The sequence below is a fragment of the Tachysurus fulvidraco genome, chromosome 7, assembly GCF_022655615.1.
Source record: "Tachysurus fulvidraco isolate hzauxx_2018 chromosome 7, HZAU_PFXX_2.0, whole genome shotgun sequence".
Taxonomy (NCBI): Eukaryota; Metazoa; Chordata; class Actinopteri; order Siluriformes; family Bagridae; genus Tachysurus; species Tachysurus fulvidraco.
Genome location: NC_062524.1, coordinates 20881016 through 20903140, shown reverse-complemented (window position 1 = coordinate 20903140; position 22125 = coordinate 20881016). Strand labels below are relative to the sequence as shown.

The following is a 22125-nucleotide window of genomic DNA, read 5'->3' as shown; positions in this document are numbered from 1 at the left end:
GTTTCCATGACGACTGACCAGAAAAGACGCACGTGACATCATATTTACATGACTCCCGATTGTTAAAATGAGTATCAAATTAACGATAAACTTTAACAACAGAGACACACGTACGCAGTTTATTTGTCGCGCTGCTGCTTTTGTTTCACGCTCTAGCAGTTAATAAACAGAACTGCATGCGTCTTGCGGAAGAACATTGTAACCAGCGCTACTTCTCTCCGTTTATGACTATGGACGAGTCACTCGGGTCCTGTGCTACTCCACAACGGCGGCGACCCGCTGGAATAAAAATATTAATTAAAATTTTAGGGGCTAGCCTCGCCCATGTGGCCCGAAGAATGTCCACAAGGTGCCTGACAGGATGTTCATCTAAATATAAACAAGCATTGGACCGGAAGTTAATTTTACACACGTTTTTTTTAATTATTATTGTTATTATATTAAATAAAATTCAAACGTACTATATAAAAATGATATAACTACACTTTAAATGAAATATCACACGAACAACTTTAATTTAAAGTTTTTTTATACAGCGTACTTGAATTTAGTTTTATTTCCCACCCGTATTCAGACAAGCCCCGCCTCCTGAATTTAGCTCGTGTCGCACTTATACAGTAAAGCGAAATCGTCGGAACGCGGGTGTGAAAACACCAGGCGTTCGTCATCAGCTTCCGGTTTGAGGCTGACGTTCCTTTTCCTGCCTGTTCCCGTGGCAGAGGTTGTGTTCATCTGCTGGAGAAAGTGTACAACATGCCATCGTTAGTTTTAACCAGCAGTGACAACGTTAACACCATGAACGACGTGAACGAGGGATTAGACTCCAATATGGAAATCAAAGTAAGTATAAATCTTAGCTTTAATCCGTGTATTTATTATGAATAAGTTACCATGCTAGCTACCATGCTAGCTAATTAACGGTTCAGAGTTAAACTAGCTTATATATTATTACAAACTTTTCCTTTACGCCATTTATTTTAGTTTATGTGAGTCGACAAATTTTCCAGATTTAAAGAAGACTGTGGCTGATTAGACTGATGAAAGCTAATTAAATAGCCAGCATGCTAGCTCGTTAGCATGCTATCTGGCTCCACGTGTGCTGATGGGGAAAAAAAAAAAAGTCGTCTCACGTGCCCCCTATTGGACATCATGTGAACTGCACAGAGTGTAGCAACCATAACCATGTCAGAAATGGCTTACTAACACACAACTAAATCTATACTCACAGTCTAAGGCTGTGAAATATGTCCATGACAACTTTTTAATGCTATTGTTTGGTTTGTTATATATTTAAAGAGAAGCATGTTTGTGCAAATGACATCTTGTATCTTAGTAACATCTGAGTGACATGTCAGTCAGTAGAATCAATAATCCTCAGAACTGCCCCAGACTTAATTATTTTTGTGAAATTATTACATACCATTTAATAATTGTATAATATTTTAGGGTTTTAAAGTTGTAAACAGAAAATTAGGCGTTTGTAGAAAATTGGCAGACATGGTGTGGGATGTGGTAGCCTTGTGGTTCAGGTGATGGACTACTGATCAGAAGGTCATGAGATCAAAACCCAGGTCCTCCAAGCTGCCACTGCTGGGCCCCTGAGCAAGGCTCTTAACCCTCAATTACTCAGTTGTATAAATTGAAATAAATTGTAAGACACTCTGGATAAAGGGTGTCTGCTAAAATGCTGTAAATGTAAAATTGTGACATTTCAAGCTAAAACGGGGTTTGCGTAAAGCCTTTCTCCATCCTTTAATAGTGTGACTGACAAAATATAAATATTGAATGTCAATATAGTATTTTTTTAATGGTGTTTTCTCTAAGCACTATTAATCACTTATTTAAACTGCTACCCTCTCGCAAACGATTCATATCCATCACCTCACAAACCAACAGACTTGAGAACAGCAGCTATCCAGCACAATACTGGAGCTAAATGATGCAGACTTGTGAACACACACACACACACACACACACACACGTCTTATCCAGCATTTTATTCACGAATCCTATAGATTACCTATAGATCCTATAGTACGTTCTCCGCGTACCTCAGTACATGTTTATTCACATATCTTATTACTCAGTATGTGTTCATTACATTATTTTATATTACATTTTTATAAATACATTATTGTCATGTTTACGTTCCATTACATTGTAATACATTTTTAATTCGATAAAAATAATTGGACAATAACTGTATAGTTCTATCTGTATAAATATTTACATATTTATACCTATTTATTATTCACAATAACTTATTTGAATAATATGACTTATTACCGTTGCCTTGACTGTAGTTGACTTGACTTGCACCAAATTATAAGTGAATTGTGCCGTAAGGACTGCTTTAATTCGCTGTATTCAGTATAGTGATGATAAATTATTTTAAAATTAATTATACGGTCGTGATGAATTTATTGTTACTGCTGCAAATTTGATGGATTTTCCAGTGCGTCCTGCTATACTTCATTTCACAGCGGTTTACCACTGCTAACAATTTATCTCTTAAAAATGCAATGTTTTATTTCTTACCCATGACAACATTAGTGATTTAGTCAAAACTGTAAATAACAAGCTAGCAGACTAGCTGTCAGTTTAGCAAGTTACACAATGGTTCAGAAAATCGGTTTAGCATTAGCGTAGCATGATAATTTTGTATTTATATATATTATTAGTGCTGGGCAACGATTAAATGTTTTAATCGCATGATTTTTCTGTGATTAGTCGCGATTAATCGCAGCATGCGCAAAATTCAATATTGAAATCAAAAGTAGTGTATTGTGTAATTTTATTCTTTCAAAGTACTGCTGTATGAACAAAAGTGCAATAACCTTTGGTTTGTCAAAACTTTAAACAAATAAAGTGCTTTTTTACAGCAGTTAAAAGTTAGTAGTAGTTAACACTTCTTGTAAATCTTAACTTAAACATTAATGTAATCAAATTAAATATAACATTAACGTATAAATAAAACATTAAAACATTAATGTTTTATTTAGTTTGTAAAAAAAAAAAAATTATGTCCAAAACCTTTAAAAAAATGTCCAGAAGATTTCGGTACCTTTTTCCATTTTTTCTGTCCGCACCAGATAATTTCTATTTCGCGCTGTAGCTCTCTTAGGCACACAACAAATGCTTTCATTGGTTGAGACGCGTGATGACGCTCATCCTAAGCAGTCAGTAGCCTACTGATAAACATCCCACCCCTCCTGTGACCCATGGTATGTGTTGTATTCGGTTGTATTATTACAGTCTATCTATGTGTATTCAAACGCAGTGAGCAACGGACTTTCAAAATAAAAAGTACTTTAACGCGCGATAAACTAATTGTCGGCGTTAATTAATTCATGCGTTAACTCGATAAAAAACGTGTTAACTTGCCCAGCCCTAATATATATATATATATATATATATACTACAGCTGAGCCGGATCAATAAGTAATAGTAAATTACTTATTGATCCGGCTCAGCTTTAGTATATATATAGCAGATTTTTTAAGATGCTCACAGAAATGTCTTCTGTAATCACCAGAAAAAGAAAGACAAAGCCAAGAAGAAAATTTCCATAACCGAAGAGTCTGCTGAATGCGATCCACCAGCTCCCAAAAAGTTAAAACGACAAAAGGTGGACACAGCCGACGGGACAGTGCAGAGCTCTCCTGATGTTAACGGAAACGTCAGGAAGAAAGCAGTTAAAGTTCATTCCGGTGACGAGCTCGTGAATCCAGCAGGCGAGCAGCCAGAGGTAATGTAATCTGTGTACACAACCTGGCGTGATCTCTCACACGTTTCTACAATGTAAATCAGGCACCTTTTAGTGACGTGACATACGGCTAAGTATGGTGACCCGTATGGTGACCCATACTCAGAATTCATTCTCTGCATTTAATCCATCCAAAGTGCACACACACAGCAGTGAACACACACACAGCAGTGAACACGCGTGCACACACTGAACACACACCCAGAGTAGTGGGCAGCCATTTATGCTGCAGCAGCCGGGAAGCAGTTGGGACGACCTTGCTCAAGGACACCTCAGTCGTGGTATTGCCGGCCCGAGACTCGAATCCACAACCTTAGGGTTAGGAGTCAAACTCTAACCATTAGAGAGGCCACGACTCTAGGCGTTGGGTTCAGGTAAATAATCGACTTGAACAGTGACAGAAATGTCCTTGGCAAACATTAGGTCATCTTTAGGTCAAATTAGGTCATCCCCATTTGCCGCCGCCCCCCCCCCCCCCTTCTGCATAGATAATCTGCATAATCTGTTTTTGTTTAAAAATCTGTTCGTAATTAAGTTTAAATACAGGATGATTGCAACATCAACAACCAATCATCATTTTGTATTTATTTATTTATTGTGTTGTATCCTGTTTGTTGACAAAAGAAAATGATTTATATTTGTTAGGTATCCAGTAAATGACTGGAGTGCTTGTTGTTCCATTATTATATTTTAATTACCTTCGTTCTATAATGATGGCAGGATTAATTAAGTTGTCGGTTACAAATCACTTGAACGGTGACTCTCATAGCAGGCTTTTAAACTATCGTTTAGTTCCTTTCTATTCTGATTATGTAAACAATTTTAATAATACATGAAGTTATTCATTCACAAGCTATTGGACCTGAAGAAAAAAAACCACAAAACTGCGGGACAAAAAGCAAAATCAGACAGTAAAGCAGAATTGCATGTTGTACATATTTTTTCCCGATTTGCTTGACTTTCGATTTGTTCGATGTGTGTGAACAAGAACTAAAAAATGAATCTGATTAGGAACTGGTTTAACTAGAAATGTATGTTTATCGATTGCACTATTTCTCTTGTCTGTTTTTAATTAATTTCGACATGCTCTTTGGTTCCACGGACATCCTAACAGAAGAAGAAGAAGAAAAAGAAGGCAGCGACACCAGACAACGATACAACCGAACAAACACCATCAGTCAATGGCACAAGTACAAAATCTCCAAAGACTCCAGCGAAAGTCAACGGGCATTTGACAGATGTCACCCCGACACCATCCAGTGAAGACTCCAGCAGCGAGAGTGAAAAGGATGTGGTAGGTTACTGGGTGGATTGTATCTCTCTCTCTCACACACACACCCACACACACACACACTCCGCAATAATGACATATCACAGTGTGTGTGAAGCTTAGAGGAGTGTAACGTGTGTTCAGTTGTGCAGATCTTAAGTTGCCATTTTAATCTTTTAAACCATGAATTTACTCAAATTAGAGTTTTTGTTCTACATTAACATGCCACTAATAGACAATTTAATAACACACGTTAAAAAATACAACAACTTCATTACGGGAAAATACTGCTTTTTCAGGAAGTATCATTTACCGTAGTAATTAAAACTGTAATGTAAATTGAGGCTTTAAGCTATTTGATCATTTATTTTGTAAAGCTCCGCCTAGTCAGCTGAAAAGTACCTAATTTGCATCAGGAAGTAAAGTTTATCACGTAACGTACGTGGTGATACGTTTATCTCCTGCGAGCACAGGCTTATTGCTCTTGACATTTCATGGTGTCGCTGTGTTTTGTTTCACGAAAACTCTTCAAACTTCAAAATAGTTTTAAGTACTGATTTTGACCATGTACTTTGTTCATGTTACCACAGAAATACTGACTCATGACTCGAGCTGCAAGCGCTGTGTTATGTAAGAGGCTTAAATATGGCATTGTTCCTCTTACACGGAATCCCTGATTGTTTAGAGAGAATTGGCTGTGATTCACTTGTATGTATTTCGTAAATCAGTTATGTAAAGGTTATAATACTGCAAACATTGACAGAATTATTAACGCAATATTTAATCAGTACATATCTATGTCTTGGTTTGGAGATCTTCTATAACGGTTTATTTAATGAAAAAAAAAATCCCATGATGATTTTTTTTTGTTGTTGTTTTTTGTTTTTTGTTTTCTTCAGGAGACACCAGAGCAAAAAGAGGGAGCTTTCTCTAATTTCAAAATCTCACAGGACACCATCAAACTGCTCCAAGGTTTTGACCACTCCTTAGTTGATGTGTATATTTTTTTTATAGCATATACGATACTTGTGTGTCGGGATCGTGCACTAATGTATACGTTTATGTATATCGCAGCACGGGGTGTGACGTATCTGTTTGACATTCAAGTAAAGACCTTCAACTCCGTGTACGACGGGAAGGACGTTGTCGGCCAAGCTCGTACCGGCACGGGAAAGACGTTCTCTTTTGCGATCCCGCTAGTGGAGAAACTACAGTCCGGAGCCGACGAGAGAAGAAGAGGGAGAGCGCCAAAGGTGAATGCTTTAGTTCAAAGTTAAAAAAAAGCATTGAGTAGTACTCGTTTAATCAGATTGCTGCATCTGGTCAAGTATAAAGAAGAATATTTTGTGATCTTTGGCTTATTTCATGTGGCCTTTTAATGCCTCAAAATTAAAGAGTTAACCTTATGTGCCTTTAACAGGTGCTGGTTCTCGCACCAACTCGAGAGCTGGCAATTCAGGTGTCTAAAGACTTCAAGGACATCACCAAGAAGCTCTCCGTTCACTGCTTCTACGGAGGAAGCTCCTACAACCCTCAAGGTATTACTGAATACTAGTCTGATTGTTATGGGATCGGATTTCAGGCGGGCTCGAAAGATTTCATAAAGCTAAGAATAACTTTTAGTCACACCTTGCTCATTACGCAACAGTAAACCAAGCTTAGTCACCCATCTTAATTTCTTGATTAATATGTCACTTTGTGAAAAAGCAAAGCATGTAGTTTAATAATGATGGTTGAGATAATGACTGTTTTAAATTGCTACGCTTACGTTAGACAAATGGCTTTGATTTGAAAGCAACGTAGCCTTGTCCTCATGTCACACTCATAGTTTTGCACGTAACTTTATTTACAAAACGGTTTGAGTTCAGACCGAGCATTCGCATGAATATTCTTCTTCGCATTGAAAATTGTTTCTTTGACCTACATGCCCGTATATTCGGTGATCCCTGTGATCTATTTCTGCCGCAGTTGATGCCATTCGCAGCGGGATCGACGTTCTTGTCGGCACCCCAGGTCGAATAAAAGACCACCTTCAGAACAACAAACTGGATCTGTCCCAACTGAAACATGTGGTGCTGGATGAAGTGGACCAAATGCTCGATATGGGCTTTGCTGAACAAGTAGAGGAGATCCTCTCTGCTTCCTACAAAAAAGGTGAGCCGTTTTTCCACAGAAGGAAAACCAAATTCTTATCTTAATTCTTGTTAATTGCTTAATATTCTAAAGGGCTGATGTCACAAGTGGGTGTTGTCTGGAAATCAAGTAAACATGGCAAAATATTATGGTTATTGGTATAGAAAGTTCTTTTAAGGAACCATTAAAATATTCCACCAACACGATGTATAGTTTAGATAAGTTTAGATATATAAACTATACATTTAAATAAGATGAAACAATAGGCGTAAAAGCCATAAGCATGAGAGACACTGCATGTTTATACGCCTATGCTCTTTATTGTGATTTACATACTGAAATTTTGTGTAACACTCAGGACAATTGAATGTACTTTACAAACACATTTATATTCATGGCATTTGGCAGATGCCCTTATCACAGAAAGGCCCTAATAAGAAGTACATCCTGATACCGGCTCTGCTTTTGGTATTGCTCAACTTTCCTTTCAGCCTGATACTCAACTGTGCACACGACTAGCACATGACCCATGGCAATGATGGCAGAGACCAATGGTTAAGGTGATTGATAAAGGATTAATAAGAATGGTTGCAGGTTTAAGCCCCAGCTGTTGAACCCGTGAGCAAGGCCCTTAACTGCTGTGGCTTTAATGACAACTAAAGCTTTCTTTCTCTTCTGTCCATTTCAGGTGCTGAAAGCAACCCTCAGACTCTGCTCTTTTCTGCCACTTGCCCTCCATGGGTTTATGACGTGGCTAAGAAATACATGCGCTCCCAGTACGTCCACGTGGACCTCATCGGCAAAAAATCTCAGAAAGCCGCCACCACAGTTGAGGTAAGGTGTCATCACTGTTCCCTGAAACATCAGAGTTAGCAGTGCTTTCGCAGTACAGGGGGCAAATATGCACAGTGTGAAGCGGTTGACTTGTCTCTTAGCAACAGACACCTGATATCTTGGTAGCATCAGGCAGCAAAACACTGAACATCACAGAATTGGTGAAATACACGACACTGAAAAATTAACTGAAGCCGGGTATCAGCGAACACCTGGATAACCGCTCAATAAACTTAAAAAGGGCAAAAAATATTAGAAAGCCGTGAAAGATGACCCATGCTCGGGCACTGGAAATCAGACGTGTCCTCTTTTTCTCCTCACTGTTTTCTCTCAGACTGTTTTTCAAATCCATTCACAGTTGCTAATGGCACGTATATGCAAATATGTCATTAAACCAGGATTTAAATGTTAGAGTATGAAGTCAGATATAGAGCCTGGGTAAACTTACAAGCATGAAAAAAGATTTTATTACTTGAACCAGAAATGAAGTCAGCTTGGCATTTTGTCATCAGTAAATCAGTAAAGCTATTGAAAAAATGTATACATAAAAGAATTTATATTCCACCATGATACATATTCACTCTTATGCTGTGAATCCCCCAGATTATTTACATGGGAAGTTACAAAACTAGTTGGCTTTCATTTTGTGCGCAATGAAAGCGTTATGAGCTCTTCCTGGAAGTTCCTGGAAAGGTTTTCAATAATAATATATGTTGAAGTAATTAGCACAGCACAATTACTTAATAAGAAAAAGGAAAGAAGATATTTCCTTCTTTAAAATGGCATTGCTGCAGGTGTCCATGGTTCAGATGCCCAGACCCTCCAAAAAAAAAAAAAGAAGCTGGGTTTTTGGACAGTTGTGACGAGAAGAAATCCATTAGGCATTTGTAGATCGAGACTCTGCACATGTGGAAGAAGCCTTTTTGGCTTTGGCACAATACCCAGAATGCCAACACTGCCCATCACGCTGAGAATACCTTCTTCACAGTGAAGCGTGGCAGCATCATGGTGGCGTAAACACATCCCAGAGGATTGAAGGTGTAAACTCTGTAAATCATAGGGTTAAAAAAAAAAAAAAGAATGCTACCAAATACAGGAAAGTTTCTAGGTCAAGAAGAGTAAATATCTATTCAATCCACTGTTTTTGTGTACTGGACTTTTTCAAGTATGCATGCCAATGTAAATGAGTATCAAAAAATACCCTGATTTCCTGAACCTATATCTGGTCTAACTGGCTGTCATAAAAGAATGAGGATGTGTCCGGGCAGATATTTTTTTTTCCTTTTATGAAATCGTTAGATTAAATCTTTGGCATTATGCTGACCTGCACATGACTTGTGGGGTGTGTTTGTGTGTGTTTGTGTGTGTTTGTGTGTGTTTGTGTGTGTTTGTGTGTGTGTGTGTGTGTGTGTGTGTGTGTGTGTGTGTGTGTTTGTGTGTGTGTTTGTGTGTGTGTTTGTGTGTGTGTTTGTGTGTGTGTTTGTGTGTGTGTGGGTGGGAGAGTGGGTGGGAGGGTGGGGGGTGTTTTCCATCTAGACTTCTTTTTAAAGCTTTCCTATGATTTAGTCATCAAGTGAAACTCTGCTCTGAATGAAGCTCAACCTTATTCTCCAGAAGTACTGGAACAGCAAGAACGGTTCTTTGTATTTTGCTATCCAATGCAGAAGTTTGGGTTCGAGAACAAAAGCTAAACATGTTACGATAAATCCGTTTCAGCTTCTGTTTCCTGATCTTTGCATCTAGATCTGTTACAGCTTAGAACCTGCCACCTTTTGTTTGAACCCTCCAATCATTCAAGAAGATTGATTGGTTGTGTGTTGTTGCTTGTCTGGTCTCCCAACTCTTGGTTTGAGCTCTGGTTTTCCCTGTGAAGACCACATTTATTGGTCGGATAAAAAAAACGGATATAAATATAAAACGGATAAATAAACATGAAGAAAAGAGGGATGTCACTGAGTGAAACCCAAGCCATTTTGAAGCTGAGAGAAGGTGGTAACTCAAGCTGAGCAACTCTACACTCATTGGGCATAACCAGAAAACCAGTTTGAAGAGGTCTGTCAAGGAAAACCGGAACATTATGGCAAACTTTGAGAGCTGCGAAGGAATAACTCAAATAACAGACAACCAATTAATAACAGTAAGAATTTGAAAAGATTCAAAGAAGCACAGAAATACAAAGATGAGGAAACAAGATTAAAACCTCCAGCAAAGTAATAAATGTCAAAGTGTGTAGAAAGAAAGGAACTCCTCGGGAGATCCAAAAGCGCATCTGTCATAGCACGGTTGTAGTAGTATCATGGTTTGGGCTTGCATGGCTGCTTCTAGAAAGGGATCATCTATCATCTGTTGATTTAAAAAAAAAATCATCCAGTCAAATTGGCAGGAACTGCCATCATGCAGCAAAATCTAAACTCTAAAAGGACTTCATTTGGTGGGGGTTTTGGGAGTGGAAGGCTGTGGATTGGCCAAGTCAGTCACCAAAACCTAACCCAGTGGAGCAGCATTTAACCTTCTGAAAAGAAGACTGAAGCAAAACAAACAATATCTGAAAGAAGTGTGGTACAAGCCCAAAAAAAGCATCACAAAAGAAGATTGATGAGAGTTTGATGTCAGGGGGTTGTTTCTTGAGTCTTCTTTTGGATCTTCTGTTGGAAGGGTTCTGTTTGTTCCCAGGGCAACTATTGCACGTTTTTGCACATTTTATACCCTGGGCATTTGTGTTGGAGCTTTCCTCATGGACCCAGCCACGGCTCTCTGGAACCTGTCACTTGAATGTTTAGCCCACTGTTCACTAGCATAAGTCCATTTTATTTTAATTAATTGTATGCTTTAATTGTTTCCCAGCACCTGGCCATAGCATGCCATTGGTCTCAGAGAGCAGCAGTGATTGGTGATGTAGTGCAGGTGTACAGCGGCAGCCACGGGCGCACCATCGTCTTCTGTGAGACCAAGAGGGAAGCACACGAGCTGTCCATGAACACCTCCATCAAACAGGTTTGCTGCTTGTACTTTATTAACTGTGCCGTTATTAGCAAACTGTACAACATTAATGTCTGATCATTATATTAGTCTCCCAACATGTTTCAACATGCCGTGTTAAGAGAATCTTATTTTCCTGTCCAGAGCTCACAATCTTTGCATGGAGACATTCCTCAGAAACAACGAGAGCTCACACTGAAGGGCTTCAGGAACGGCACCTTCGAGGTCTTGGTGGCCACCAACGTGGCTGCACGAGGCCTGGACATCCCAGAAGTTGATTTGGTTGTACAGTGTTCTCCTCCAAAGGTTAGAAAATTCTGATTGGGATTTTATTCATGGGGTTGAAATGTGTTGATACTATTTATAAGATTTTATCTTGCTGCTTTCATTCTTTCAGCTGTTTTCATAGTTTCTTTTGCTTTCAGGACGTTGAGTCATATATTCACCGCTCTGGACGAACTGGCAGAGCTGGAAGAACTGGCATCTGCATCTGTTTTTATCAGCGCAAAGAAGAAGACCAACTGCGATACGTGGAGCAGAAGGCTGTGAGTCTCTGACAAAACCGGGCACTTACTGCACGCTAACGACCATCTGATCATCCGAGTCATTCTGTTTTTGTTTTATTCACCAGGGCATTACTTTCAAGCGTGTTGGCGTCCCAACTGCGAATGACATCGTCAAATCTTCCAGTAAAGATGCAGTCAGGTGATTTCCTCATTAATTTATTACATCAGAGTTTTTCCACACATTCCCGGGGTCCCACCCCTAAACAGTGTATGAGCACAAAAGCATTTAACGATTGATGGTAAAATGCATGGAATTCAATGTGAGAAATATAGCTGCAAGCAGCGATGGCGGGCCCTCGCACTTTTTTTCATCGCTATATGGTGCCTCCAAGAAAACAATGCACGGTGGGCAAGTGCATCAAGTTGGTAAATATCAGTGGACTATTTTATGTTGATACTGAACCATTTGGGGACTGTGGGTAAATGAACCCCCACATTTTAGACAAACGGGGCGCTAGTGAGCCACTTAAGAGACACACTTTTGTCTGACCTTTTTGTCCAGACTTAACAGCTGACAAATGTGATGTATGTGTCAAATTTCAAGTTAATCTAAGCACGTGAAAAGCCTTAAATATGCCTGAAATAAAAGTAAACTTTGACACGATGCCATGGCAACGGTGTTTGAGATATCAAAAATCCCTTCACGCATTAGATTCAATCGCATGAATCCTCTAGGAGGAGTTTTTAAAAGTTCATTGCATGCAATTTGGAAAAAATCCACCTTTGTGACTGACACACTTCCTGGGGCCTGTTGGTGGCGCTATAGCCGGAACTCACAATAAGCACATCGATGCGATCGGAATCCTTGGCCGAACATACACCCCACGTGTCAACACAATAGGACATTTTTTGCTTTAGATATTAGACATTTCCTGTTTCTCTGAATTCGCCATAACTTAGTCGCCTCGCCATGGCAGCACCGTTCGAGATATCAAAAATCCTTTCAGAATTTAGCAAGTGCAATGTCTCGGCATCATGTTCACCACGTTTGATGTCAATCGCATGAATTCCCTAGGGGGACTATTTAAAAGTTCACCGCATGCAATTATGAAATAATCCAAAATGGCAGGCTTCCTGTTGGCCGGAGCTCATAGTTTAGAGCGTGAAAGTTGTTCGGGTGGATGAGATCTATATGCGTACCAACTCTCGTACATGTGCGTACATAATTGCCCGATCTGTGCACAAATGTTTGTTTTTGCATTACAAGGGGCGCTACAGAGCCCCCCCTGCCATTCCCGTATTCCAGCCTTGGCCCAAGCCTAGCGTCGCACGACTCTGACGTGTGTGCCAAATTTCAAGAGTTTTCGAGCATGTTAAGGGACCCCAATTGGCCAATGTGTGCTAAAAAAAAAAAGAAAATAATAAACCCGAGCAAAAACAGGGCTTCGCACCATCGGTGCTCGGGCCCTAATTAACATAAGTGTAAGTATTTTTCATAGTGATGCATTAAAAAAGCTCAATATTGTTTGCATATTGCACACTTGACTGCATGTAAGTATCATTTTCAGTATTACTGTAAGTGGATTTTATCATGACCAATTTAGACCTTTGACATGTAGGATCTTGCACCACCAAAAAATCTTTGTTTCTTGCTTTCTTTCTTTATGGCTTGCTTGCTTTCTTTCTTTCTTTCTTTCTGGCTTGCTTGCTTTCTATCTTTTCTTTCTGGCTTGCTTTCTTTCTTTCTCTCTGGCTGGCTCTCTCCCTCTCTCTCTCTCTCCCGCTGGCTTGCTTGCTTGCTTTCTATCTTTCTGGCTGGCTTTCTGGCTTTATTGCTTTCTGGCTGGCTTGCTTTCTTTAAGCATTATAAGCATGTTATGAGAGAGTTACTTCTTTTGAACTAGTTTGCACAGATCAACACGGCTATTTCTCCACGTCGTCGTTATACACGAGAAAATATTTGGCTGCAACATTTTAGTCACTTTGTCTGTGCGACGGTATTCGTGTGGGATTAGTGTGCTGTTTTAGATGTAAGCTTAAACATTGGCCCAATCCCAACTAATTATAGTCAGAAAAACAATTTTAATCTTTAATGAATTCTGACACTTGATACAGTTGCAAGGCGGCAATCTGGGCATATATTAAATGTTCTGTTACACAAAAGCAAATTCACATGTAATCTAATCTAATAATAAGCAGCGTTTAATTATTAGGTGTGATTGAGAAGAGAACATTTCTTCTTTAATCTTGGCGCTGATGGAGAAGCACCCTAATTATTGGCATTGCGTGTGTGTGTAAGCTTGATTAAAGAAGCTTTACCCTATGATTTAGTCTTAATTTTTGAAATTTGTGGTGGTTTTGTTTGCAGATTCCTGGATTCTGTACCACCTACAGCTATAGAACATTTCCGCGCTGCAGCAGAGAGGCTAATCGAAGAGCGAGGTGCGGTGGAGGCGCTCGCCGCTGCTCTAGCACACATATCAGGAGCCACAAGTCTGGAGCAGAGATCGCTCCTCAACTCAGACGCTGTAAGTGTATCAAACGAGTCTATTTCCTGGACATGCATTATAGATTCAAGTTGACATTTAACAAAACGCTTAGTGACTCATCATTTGATCATTTGTCCCATGCATATGTAATGACCACCATTCCTGTACTAGCCTTTTTATTTCCAAGCATAAAGGAAATAAATGCAGCTTATAGTAATAAACCATAAAGACACAAGTTTACTGACTGATACCAAGCATAGTTCATATTAAACGAACTTCTCATACAAGAAAACAGCACCATTATAATAAGAGTTCTGCATTTTTCATTGCTCGGCATCAGCATTTTAAATGCTTTATTAGTAAGGTGAGATTATATGGAGCTTCAGCTGACCAAGGCTTCTGTAAATGAGCTCTTTAGGTATCGTTTATGTTGCATGCAGTCTGGGCTCCGGTATAAAAAGATGAAGCCTGTTATTTTAATTGAACTCTGCATTTGGATCATATGCAGCACTTTGAGAGAATGTATGAGAGAATGTATTAGTTTCTAATAGATTTGTGTACGATTATAATGGAGCCTGTTTTTGTCACAGGGCTATACCACGTTAGTGCTCAGCTGCTCTCAGGAAATGCATAACATCGGCTTTGCCTGGCGAGGGCTGAAGGAGCAGCTCGGGGAGGAGATAGACGACCAAATTAAACGCATGACCTTCCTGAAGAGTAAAACGGTGCGTTTGTGAACCTTTATGTAGCAAACATTTTGCATTTCACTTGAATAATTGCAGAATACATAAGATATGACTGTTATTTATTTGTCGGTTTCTTTCTTAGGGGGTTTGCTTTGACTTCCCAGCTGATAAGGTGAAAGAAATCCAGGTATGGGAATGTGTGTGTGCGTGTCTGTCTGTGTGTGCGTGTCTGTCTGTGTGTGCGTGTCTGTCTGTGTGTGCGTGTCTGTCTGTGTGTGCGTGTCTGTCTGTGTGTGCGTGTCTGTCTGTGTGTGCGTGTCTGTCTGTGTGTGCGTGTCTGTCTGTGTGTGCGTGTCTGTCTGTCTGTCTGTCTCTGTCTGTCTGTCTGTCTGTCTGTCTGTCTCTGTCTGTCTGTGTACACGCAGTACATTGCAGTACGCCTCACTTGTTGTATCAAATTCTGCACTAATTGCAAAAGCTTCCCTACTCTGTAAACCTGTAATCCCAAAATCATGTCAAGTTCAGTTCTCAAGCTGTCATAAGCACACGCTTGAGTTTTGAAAATCTAGTACTTTAAACTAACCTGTTGGACTCCAGATTCTCAAATATCACAACTTTTGCCCTTCTTTAGCTGTCAAAACTAATCACCCTGAACGAAACAAACGGAAGAACTTCCAAACTAAAGACTGTCATTCTCTCTCATTTTACAGGAAAAATGGCAAGACGGCCGCAGGTGGCAGCTGACCATCGCCACTGAACTTCCTGAATTGGAGGAAAGCATGCGGAACCGTGGAGAACGAGGATCTGGTTCTAGGGCCCGAGGTCGTGGTGGATTCCGCAGCGGTTTCCGTGGGGGCAACAACCGAAGTGGAGGAAGAGGAGGTGGAGGAAGAGGAGGTGGGAGAAGAGGAGGTGGTCAAAAAAGAAACTTCAGCCAGGCTTTTGACTATTAAACATCACACACTTGCTCTTGAGTGACTTTTTTTTTTCTTCAGCCTTGACGATTTGGTTGGTCAATATTTTTCCACTTTGTATTCGGTGAATCGACTATTGCCCTTCACCGGAAAACTGCTTTCCTTAACAAACTAATTGCGTTGCAATTGTGTATTTCAACAGCTCTATTTAAGCCCATTCACATGAATGTGAATTTCATTAAAGTTGTCTTGATACACATACATTGTTGTTTCTGTCTTTATTTTACACTTTATATTTGGTTAGTACATCTTCAAGCAAAGGAGTTTTTACAAATTAGACGCTCAGACCTTGCTTCTAATTCCTCTCATTACACACCTGGGTTGTTATAAATAAATGTACAATTTTAAAGTATTTAAAAATATTTATTATAAAAAGCAGTTATAGTATTTATAAAGTCTTCAACTGGCAAGTTACTCAGCGCAGTTGTTCTAAATGAGTTTCTCAGTGCTCTTAATGTTCATACACAGGCAGCCGTGCTTAGCTTTTTAGTCCATGAGTGCATGTTCTGGATTTGATTGCATTTTAGCCTGCTTACAATCCACTCCTGCATGTGCTCTTACAGAATGTGATTTAGTTGTCTTGCAGGTTATCACAGACATACTGACTTGTCATGTTATGATTGTGCCAGTCTGCCTGGAAGGGATAGCTTGAACAGTCCATTATTTCATCTGTAATAAAATAATGGTTTTAGAGAACCACAATAATGAGGACAATTCTACAGCAATGTTAAAAAGTGGAATGTTTTGCTAACTTACAAAAACCTTCCATCCAAGAATTGGCTGATCTCCAGCCTCTTTCGTGCTCGTTCAAAGTGCTCCAGTGGTCCGTGTTCTGTAGGTGATCTACTATCTATAACACAAAAGACCGTCAGGACGACAACAGCGCTGTCCAGGTGCTTCAGAGCTACAGAAACTTACTATGCTAACATCTGCTTCAGTTAGATCAAGATTTAAGTGTAAGGATTAGCCATGTTAGAATCTAAAATAGGTTAAACCAGTTAATCAGGCCTACAGGTTGGAAAAACACCATGTGATTTCCTTAACAAAGGGAGAATCACTGACTCGAATAGTAGGAAGTTGGCAGCCTTATCTTTGCTGTTTTCATGTTCTCTTAAGCAGTAGTATTTTCTGAATCGTTCACACTCTAGCACAAATGCTTAAAATCATCTTCTAACCTATGCATCCAGTAAAAACATATTTTATCTGCACTATTAGTAAGCTGCTTGTAAGAGGGAACATCATCTCTCCAATATTAGTATGTTCCAGCAACTCAAATGAAGTCATCCTACAAGGTTTAAAAGTGTCGAACCAGTCACTACTTTACTAGACATTTTAAACTTCATGGAAAAATTTTTCCATTTTAAAAATCATGGAAAAGTTATAGATGTGGCTGGTATAAAAGGGCTAGATGAACTAAACTTTTTGGTATTTGAAAGATAAAAAAAACCCCATCAGTTTAAGGTATTTAGCATCCACACAAGTTAATAAATTACTGGAGCCAAACTCTAATCATCGAATCTACAAGGCTAAAATGTCATCAAAATTAAATATAACTATAATCAGAAGTCTGATATTCAACATTCTGTGTGAAATTTAATGTGTTAATTAATAATAAAATTTGATTAAATCAAATATCCGACAGAAACTAAGTGATGTCTCGTGTCGGCGGCTTCCAATGGCAGATTTAATTAGAGTGTGTATTAATGGGAAGAAAAGAGCAAAGCTCACTAATTAGCAGTCATGTAATACATAATTTTGAGTATAATCTCAGTATCTCAATTGGACATTGAGTGCTTCGCTTGTCCCACCAATTAATGACACTGTAATAAACTCAAGCATCTGAGCACCAGAAAGAATAGTATAACCTGTTAATTTAACATTGTAACGGGTACATATTGTAAATTGTTAGTATAAAGTTGATTATTTGCTAATTGTTTGTTTTTATCGTGTATCCTTTTTTGTTGTTTATTTGTTCATGTTGCTGAGAATTAAACTACTATAACTTAGCTACTAGCTAACTAGCTACTATAACTTGCTTCAAAAACAAATACTAAAATCACTAGCCATTAAAAGTAAATAGTTTATGTTCTTAAACTTGCCTTTAAAACTGCTTCAGACTGCTCCTGGTATTCCATTGCATTTGCTTGGTCTTCTGTGGAAGAGGTAACGTTCATAAGCACCGTCCGAAGAAATCTTCACTACGAATCAGAGTAATATATCATTTCTCTCACCGTGTGTGGTTGGGCTGATATTAGCTGAGGAACAGAGGTAAGGAGCTGATCGTTCTTCTTTCACAGACGGTAATGTAGAGTAGCAGTTTTTAGCAAACATCTCAGAAGCAGCACCTTTGACTTCCTCCTTATACCTGCTGAAAGCCTCTGCAGAAGAATAAGAACCGAACATTATTCTCCTATATGACGAAGGTCGTTTGATTCAAATGATTTTCATGGATAAATTAAAAAGACCAAAAAAAAGGCTTTGGATTTTAATTGATATTTTGGTGGTGTTTGTATCTAATGAGACTTTCCTCACCTGTAAACCTTTCTGGAGGTAGAGTGGCGTGTGGTAGTAATGCGGGCAAACCGACTTTGTTGTCTTCCATGTCTAAGCTGGACACTAGAGAAGGTGACACCAGACACTAAAGAGTATGTTTTGTTCACTTGCACCATCATTCAGTTGGACTTTTGTATGTTCAGGAGCTATTATATTATAATAAACTTCATAGTTATTTGATTTTTTTTGTTTTTTATCAGAATATGAATCATAATTTATTGGCCACATAATCTAGGGCACACGTTTACTTATTAATTTAGTCAGTATTTCCTAGACCCAAGGTGGATAAACAAGCTTTCAGTGACTTGTTGACTATAATATGCAAATGTAAATACCAGTCTAGTGGGGTCTAAGAAATCTTGGAGTTCATAGCTTTCTTTTTTCTTTAGTCTTCTAACACTTACAAACTCTAACTCATGGATTAGATTTATATATTGGAAATGTGGATACCGTTGGTGAAATCCTACTTATTTTTACTCAAAGCAGTCTAGATTATTAATAAGAATAGCAGAAATCTGATATAGTCTCTAGTATGTAGCACATCTAGGTAATTGTACTTAGTCCCAAGCCTTATGTTGGAGACTATATTGTATGTGTAAATGAGTGTGTTTAGTTCTTTCTTCCAGCATTTTGCACTTGTTTGTTGCTAAAGTCTTTCAGCAGCTGCATTAATGTTGGCTCATTTGATAGCTTTCTGCTTAGACTGTATTCCACCGCATCTATGACTAAATTTAAATGTAATATAAAAGTGATGTGTGAGCTTTTAACGCTTACCTTTTCTCTTCTTTGGCAATTTGCTGTTAGGAAGTAGAATATAGACTCTAAAAGCATTGTGGCCTTTCTTGATGCTTTTGTCTCTAAGCTCTTGGACATCTGGCAAGGAGTTGAGAGCACAGCGGAAGTTGGCTTTCCAAGTCTTGGGATCTGGTTTGTCTATGCCAGGTTTGTATCTCCCTGAAAGCCACAATTAGTAAAACACAAAACACAAAATATATTGATTTACCACAGTTATTATAGTCAAACCATGAAGAACTCTTCCAAAACCTAAATAAGTGTCATTGCGATAAGGGGATTATTATAGTGAGCTTGAACAATATCTAATTTGTTACAGCATTTTACAATAATAATTGTATTTTTTCCCTCTTAAAATCAGTGTTTAGACAACCTAGAAATATGGAAGGGCAGCAAGCTCTGAGATATATCAAATGTCTTTAAGTTTCAAGCAAGCCACTGATATAGTTTCTTTCTGATGTAGCTCAGTCATATGGGCTCACAGTTTGCAATCGTATCTGCATGTGTTGGGGAAGCCATGCTGAGATGTAATTGGAGACAGTGTCCATTGGTGCCTGGACTTGTCTTTCACCTGTATGGATGGCCCAGTTTCTGAACAAAGTGGCGTCCTTGTCTATATTCCAGCCGTGTCGAGCGGCATGTTTCCAAGGAATCTGGAAGACCTGAGCAGTCTACAGTTTGAATATGAAAGAAAAAAAAGAGAGAAAAAAAAAAGCTCTGATGAAAACTATCTTTCAGTAGCAGGTTTTTGTGATATAATACGGTTAATAAAAAAATATGAAGTTCATAGACATAGGATATGCATGAATCTTATGGAGATGGTTTTTTTCCTCTTTATTCCCTATTACCAAAAATACCAACCTTATAGCTAATATATAGCGATAAATTATAGCGAATATTGTACTTGTTACATTGTATTGTACTTGTTACATTGTTAAACTAGATATAATTTTGCGTATACTTTTGTAGATTAGAAATTAGATTAGAAAAATAAACTTCACGTAAAGAATACATGCGTTGAATAGTTATTAAAAACACTACAAAATAATAAGCACGTGTTGTTGTTTTTTTGTTTGTTTGTTTTTTAGATATTGAATGTCATTCATTTTAGTGACTAATGCCGTGATCAGACTAACATGACACATATATCTGTGTGAAGTGTGAGTAAGTCCTCTTATTATCAGCTGTCATATCACGGCAGCTCAGTATTTAATTTCTATGCACAACATATATGTTATTTAAAAACATTTTAACACATTTAGAAAACATCAAGCAATCATGAAAACAGAAAATTCATCCTTACTTCATCTAGCCATATGACTCCAGGATATCTCCCTGACTTAATCTGTTCTTCCAGCCATGGCCGTAAACGCAGGCGACCCTGGTGCATCTTTGAGTTTTGGTCCTTCTCGAGAGACTACTGTAATTTTGCCCTCCTTCTTTATCCTGTGTAGTTTGACAAGTCAGCAATGTACATGCTTATTTTTTCAAGTCTTTCCTTCGATCTAGTTTCAGATTACTCACAATGTTTTTGCCAACAGTGTTTACATCGGCTACAGCGTTGTAATTTGATGCTACTGATAAGACACACATGTAGCATACCTGTGATCATTAACATAGGAAAATAATATTGTAACATTAAATTTAATTACATTGCAAATAAAAAAACGAAGGATCAGAACAAGGAAATAACTTACCTCTTGCACAGAAGGTTGCTTTGTGCAGGAGAAAAAACTGCCAAAACGATTCAGCAGGGCATAGCTTCTTTTTCATGCTTCGTACCTGCTCCAACAGGTTTCTGCTGTTTCCAAAAAACTTGCCGGAGAATTTCTCTGGTAGTGGATGACCTAACCACCCGCCCTATCTTCAATTCACTGGAAGGTATTTTTTTTTTTTTTTTTTTTTTGCTGCTATAGAATTTGTCTCTAAAAAAATTTTTACTCGTAAAAAACTGTAAGATTATTTTAATATACTACTGATACTATTAATATAGAAAAAACTGAACTACCAAGGGCAGATATCAAGTCTAATGGATTCCAAGTATTGATACTTTGCTTTAGAGAATAACATAAAGAATTTAATAATATATTGCTAGACATCAGACTATAATGTTCGCTCTGAAATAAAGTCTGTTGTGGAAAATTAGTTCATTTTCGAAAGAAAGGAATGTTTTTTTTTTAATCGTATAGGATTAAAATTAAGAGCGTATGGAAAAGTATCGGTTTAATCCCCTGGCTTATATATAAGCCTATATAATATACCTGCTTTAGTCTATACCACATATTAAAGAAAACTGACTACTGTGAGGGGGGCATGGTGGCTTACTGGATAGCACGTTTGCCTCACACCTCCAGAGTTGGGGGTTTGATTCCCGACCTCTGCCTTGTGTGTGGAGTTTGCATGCATGGTAGGTTGATTGGCATCTCTGGAAAATTGTCTGTAGTGTTTGAGTGTGTGAGTGAATGAGAGTGTGGGTGTGTGTGTGTGTGTGTGCCCTGTGATGGGTTGGCACTTCCTCCAGGGTGTATCCTGCCTTGATGCCTGATGACACCTGAGATCAGGCTCCCCGTGACACAAGAAGATTGGATAAGCGGTAGAAAATGAATGACTACTGTGAATTAAATAAGTGACTTAAGCATAGAAGATCAAAAGCATAGTATATAATTGGTGAAAGATCATATCTCCACCTTTTTTCCTGGGAACTTGACTAAACTGGTATAAAATTTTAGGTAAAAACAAACAACCTGAGGGTAAGAAGTATGGAAGGCATTTATTCATTCATCAGGAGTGGATTGGCAGCCTACTCTCTACTCTAAATTGATTCTCAAAATTAGGGTCACAAAAAGGACCCTTAAGCAACCCCAGAACTACACCACTGGCGGAGGTTCAATGCAAGTCTCCTAACGGAACATGGAGAGATGCAATCATGCTATAGTGCACTGTGATGGCTGCCACTCCCTCACCCCCTAGCCCACGCCTTCACCGCTTTGCACCGCCAGTCTGACAAGAGGGTCTGTGACCAGCGCTGAGCATGGCTGCAGGACCGGATGGCTGCTTGCCTGTGCTGGATTACCTCCACTCTGTTGCAAGTCGTGTGTTTATGGTGTACTGATTATGTGCTTATGTTGCTGAGGTGTTTTTTC

The 22125-nt window shown here is 38.7% G+C and overlaps 2 protein-coding genes across 3 annotated transcripts; one reads left to right on the top strand and one right to left on the bottom strand.

The window, feature by feature from the left end:
- The first annotated feature begins 683 nt into the window (after positions 1-683).
- On the top strand, positions 684-15838 carry ddx21 (DEAD (Asp-Glu-Ala-Asp) box helicase 21). Of its 2 annotated transcripts, none has more exons than XM_027174476.2 (16): positions 684-840; positions 3536-3748; positions 4881-5060; positions 5936-6008; positions 6111-6289; positions 6457-6574; positions 7005-7190; positions 7858-8003; positions 10848-10997; positions 11127-11288; positions 11408-11527; positions 11614-11687; positions 13857-14016; positions 14568-14702; positions 14806-14850; positions 15374-15838. In XM_027174476.2, exons 1-16 carry the CDS (start codon positions 754-756, stop codon positions 15614-15616), a joined length of 2271 nt encoding a protein of 756 aa, XP_027030277.1. In that variant the 5' UTR covers positions 684-753; the 3' UTR covers positions 15617-15838. The 2 variants fall into 2 exon arrangements, with proteins under 2 accessions (XP_027030277.1, XP_027030276.1); XM_027174475.2 differs by having other exon boundaries at positions 4878-5060.
- irf1a (interferon regulatory factor 1a) lies at positions 15654-20755 on the bottom strand. Its single transcript, XM_047816293.1, is given in 11 exon segments — positions 15654-16306; positions 16394-16487; positions 17737-17789; positions 17869-18015; positions 18170-18253; positions 18965-19144; positions 19554-19653; positions 20286-20383; positions 20386-20428; positions 20680-20727; positions 20729-20755. Coding segments are annotated over 11 exon segments (972 nt in total). The 3' UTR covers positions 15654-16208.
- Positions 20756-22125: the final 1370 nt, after the last annotated feature.

Excerpts from the sequence above, each read along its gene's own strand:
- ddx21 (XM_027174475.2), top strand. The coding sequence starts at position 754 with ATGCCATCGTTAGTTTTAACCAGCAGTGACAACGTTAACACCATGAAC. Across the intron at positions 5,061-5,935 it reads GCGAGAGTGAAAAGGATGTG|GAGACACCAGAGCAAAAAGA; the intron begins GTAGGTTACTGG and ends TGTTTTCTTCAG. Across the intron at positions 7,191-7,857 it reads CTCTGCTTCCTACAAAAAAG|GTGCTGAAAGCAACCCTCAG; the intron begins GTGAGCCGTTTT and ends TGTCCATTTCAG.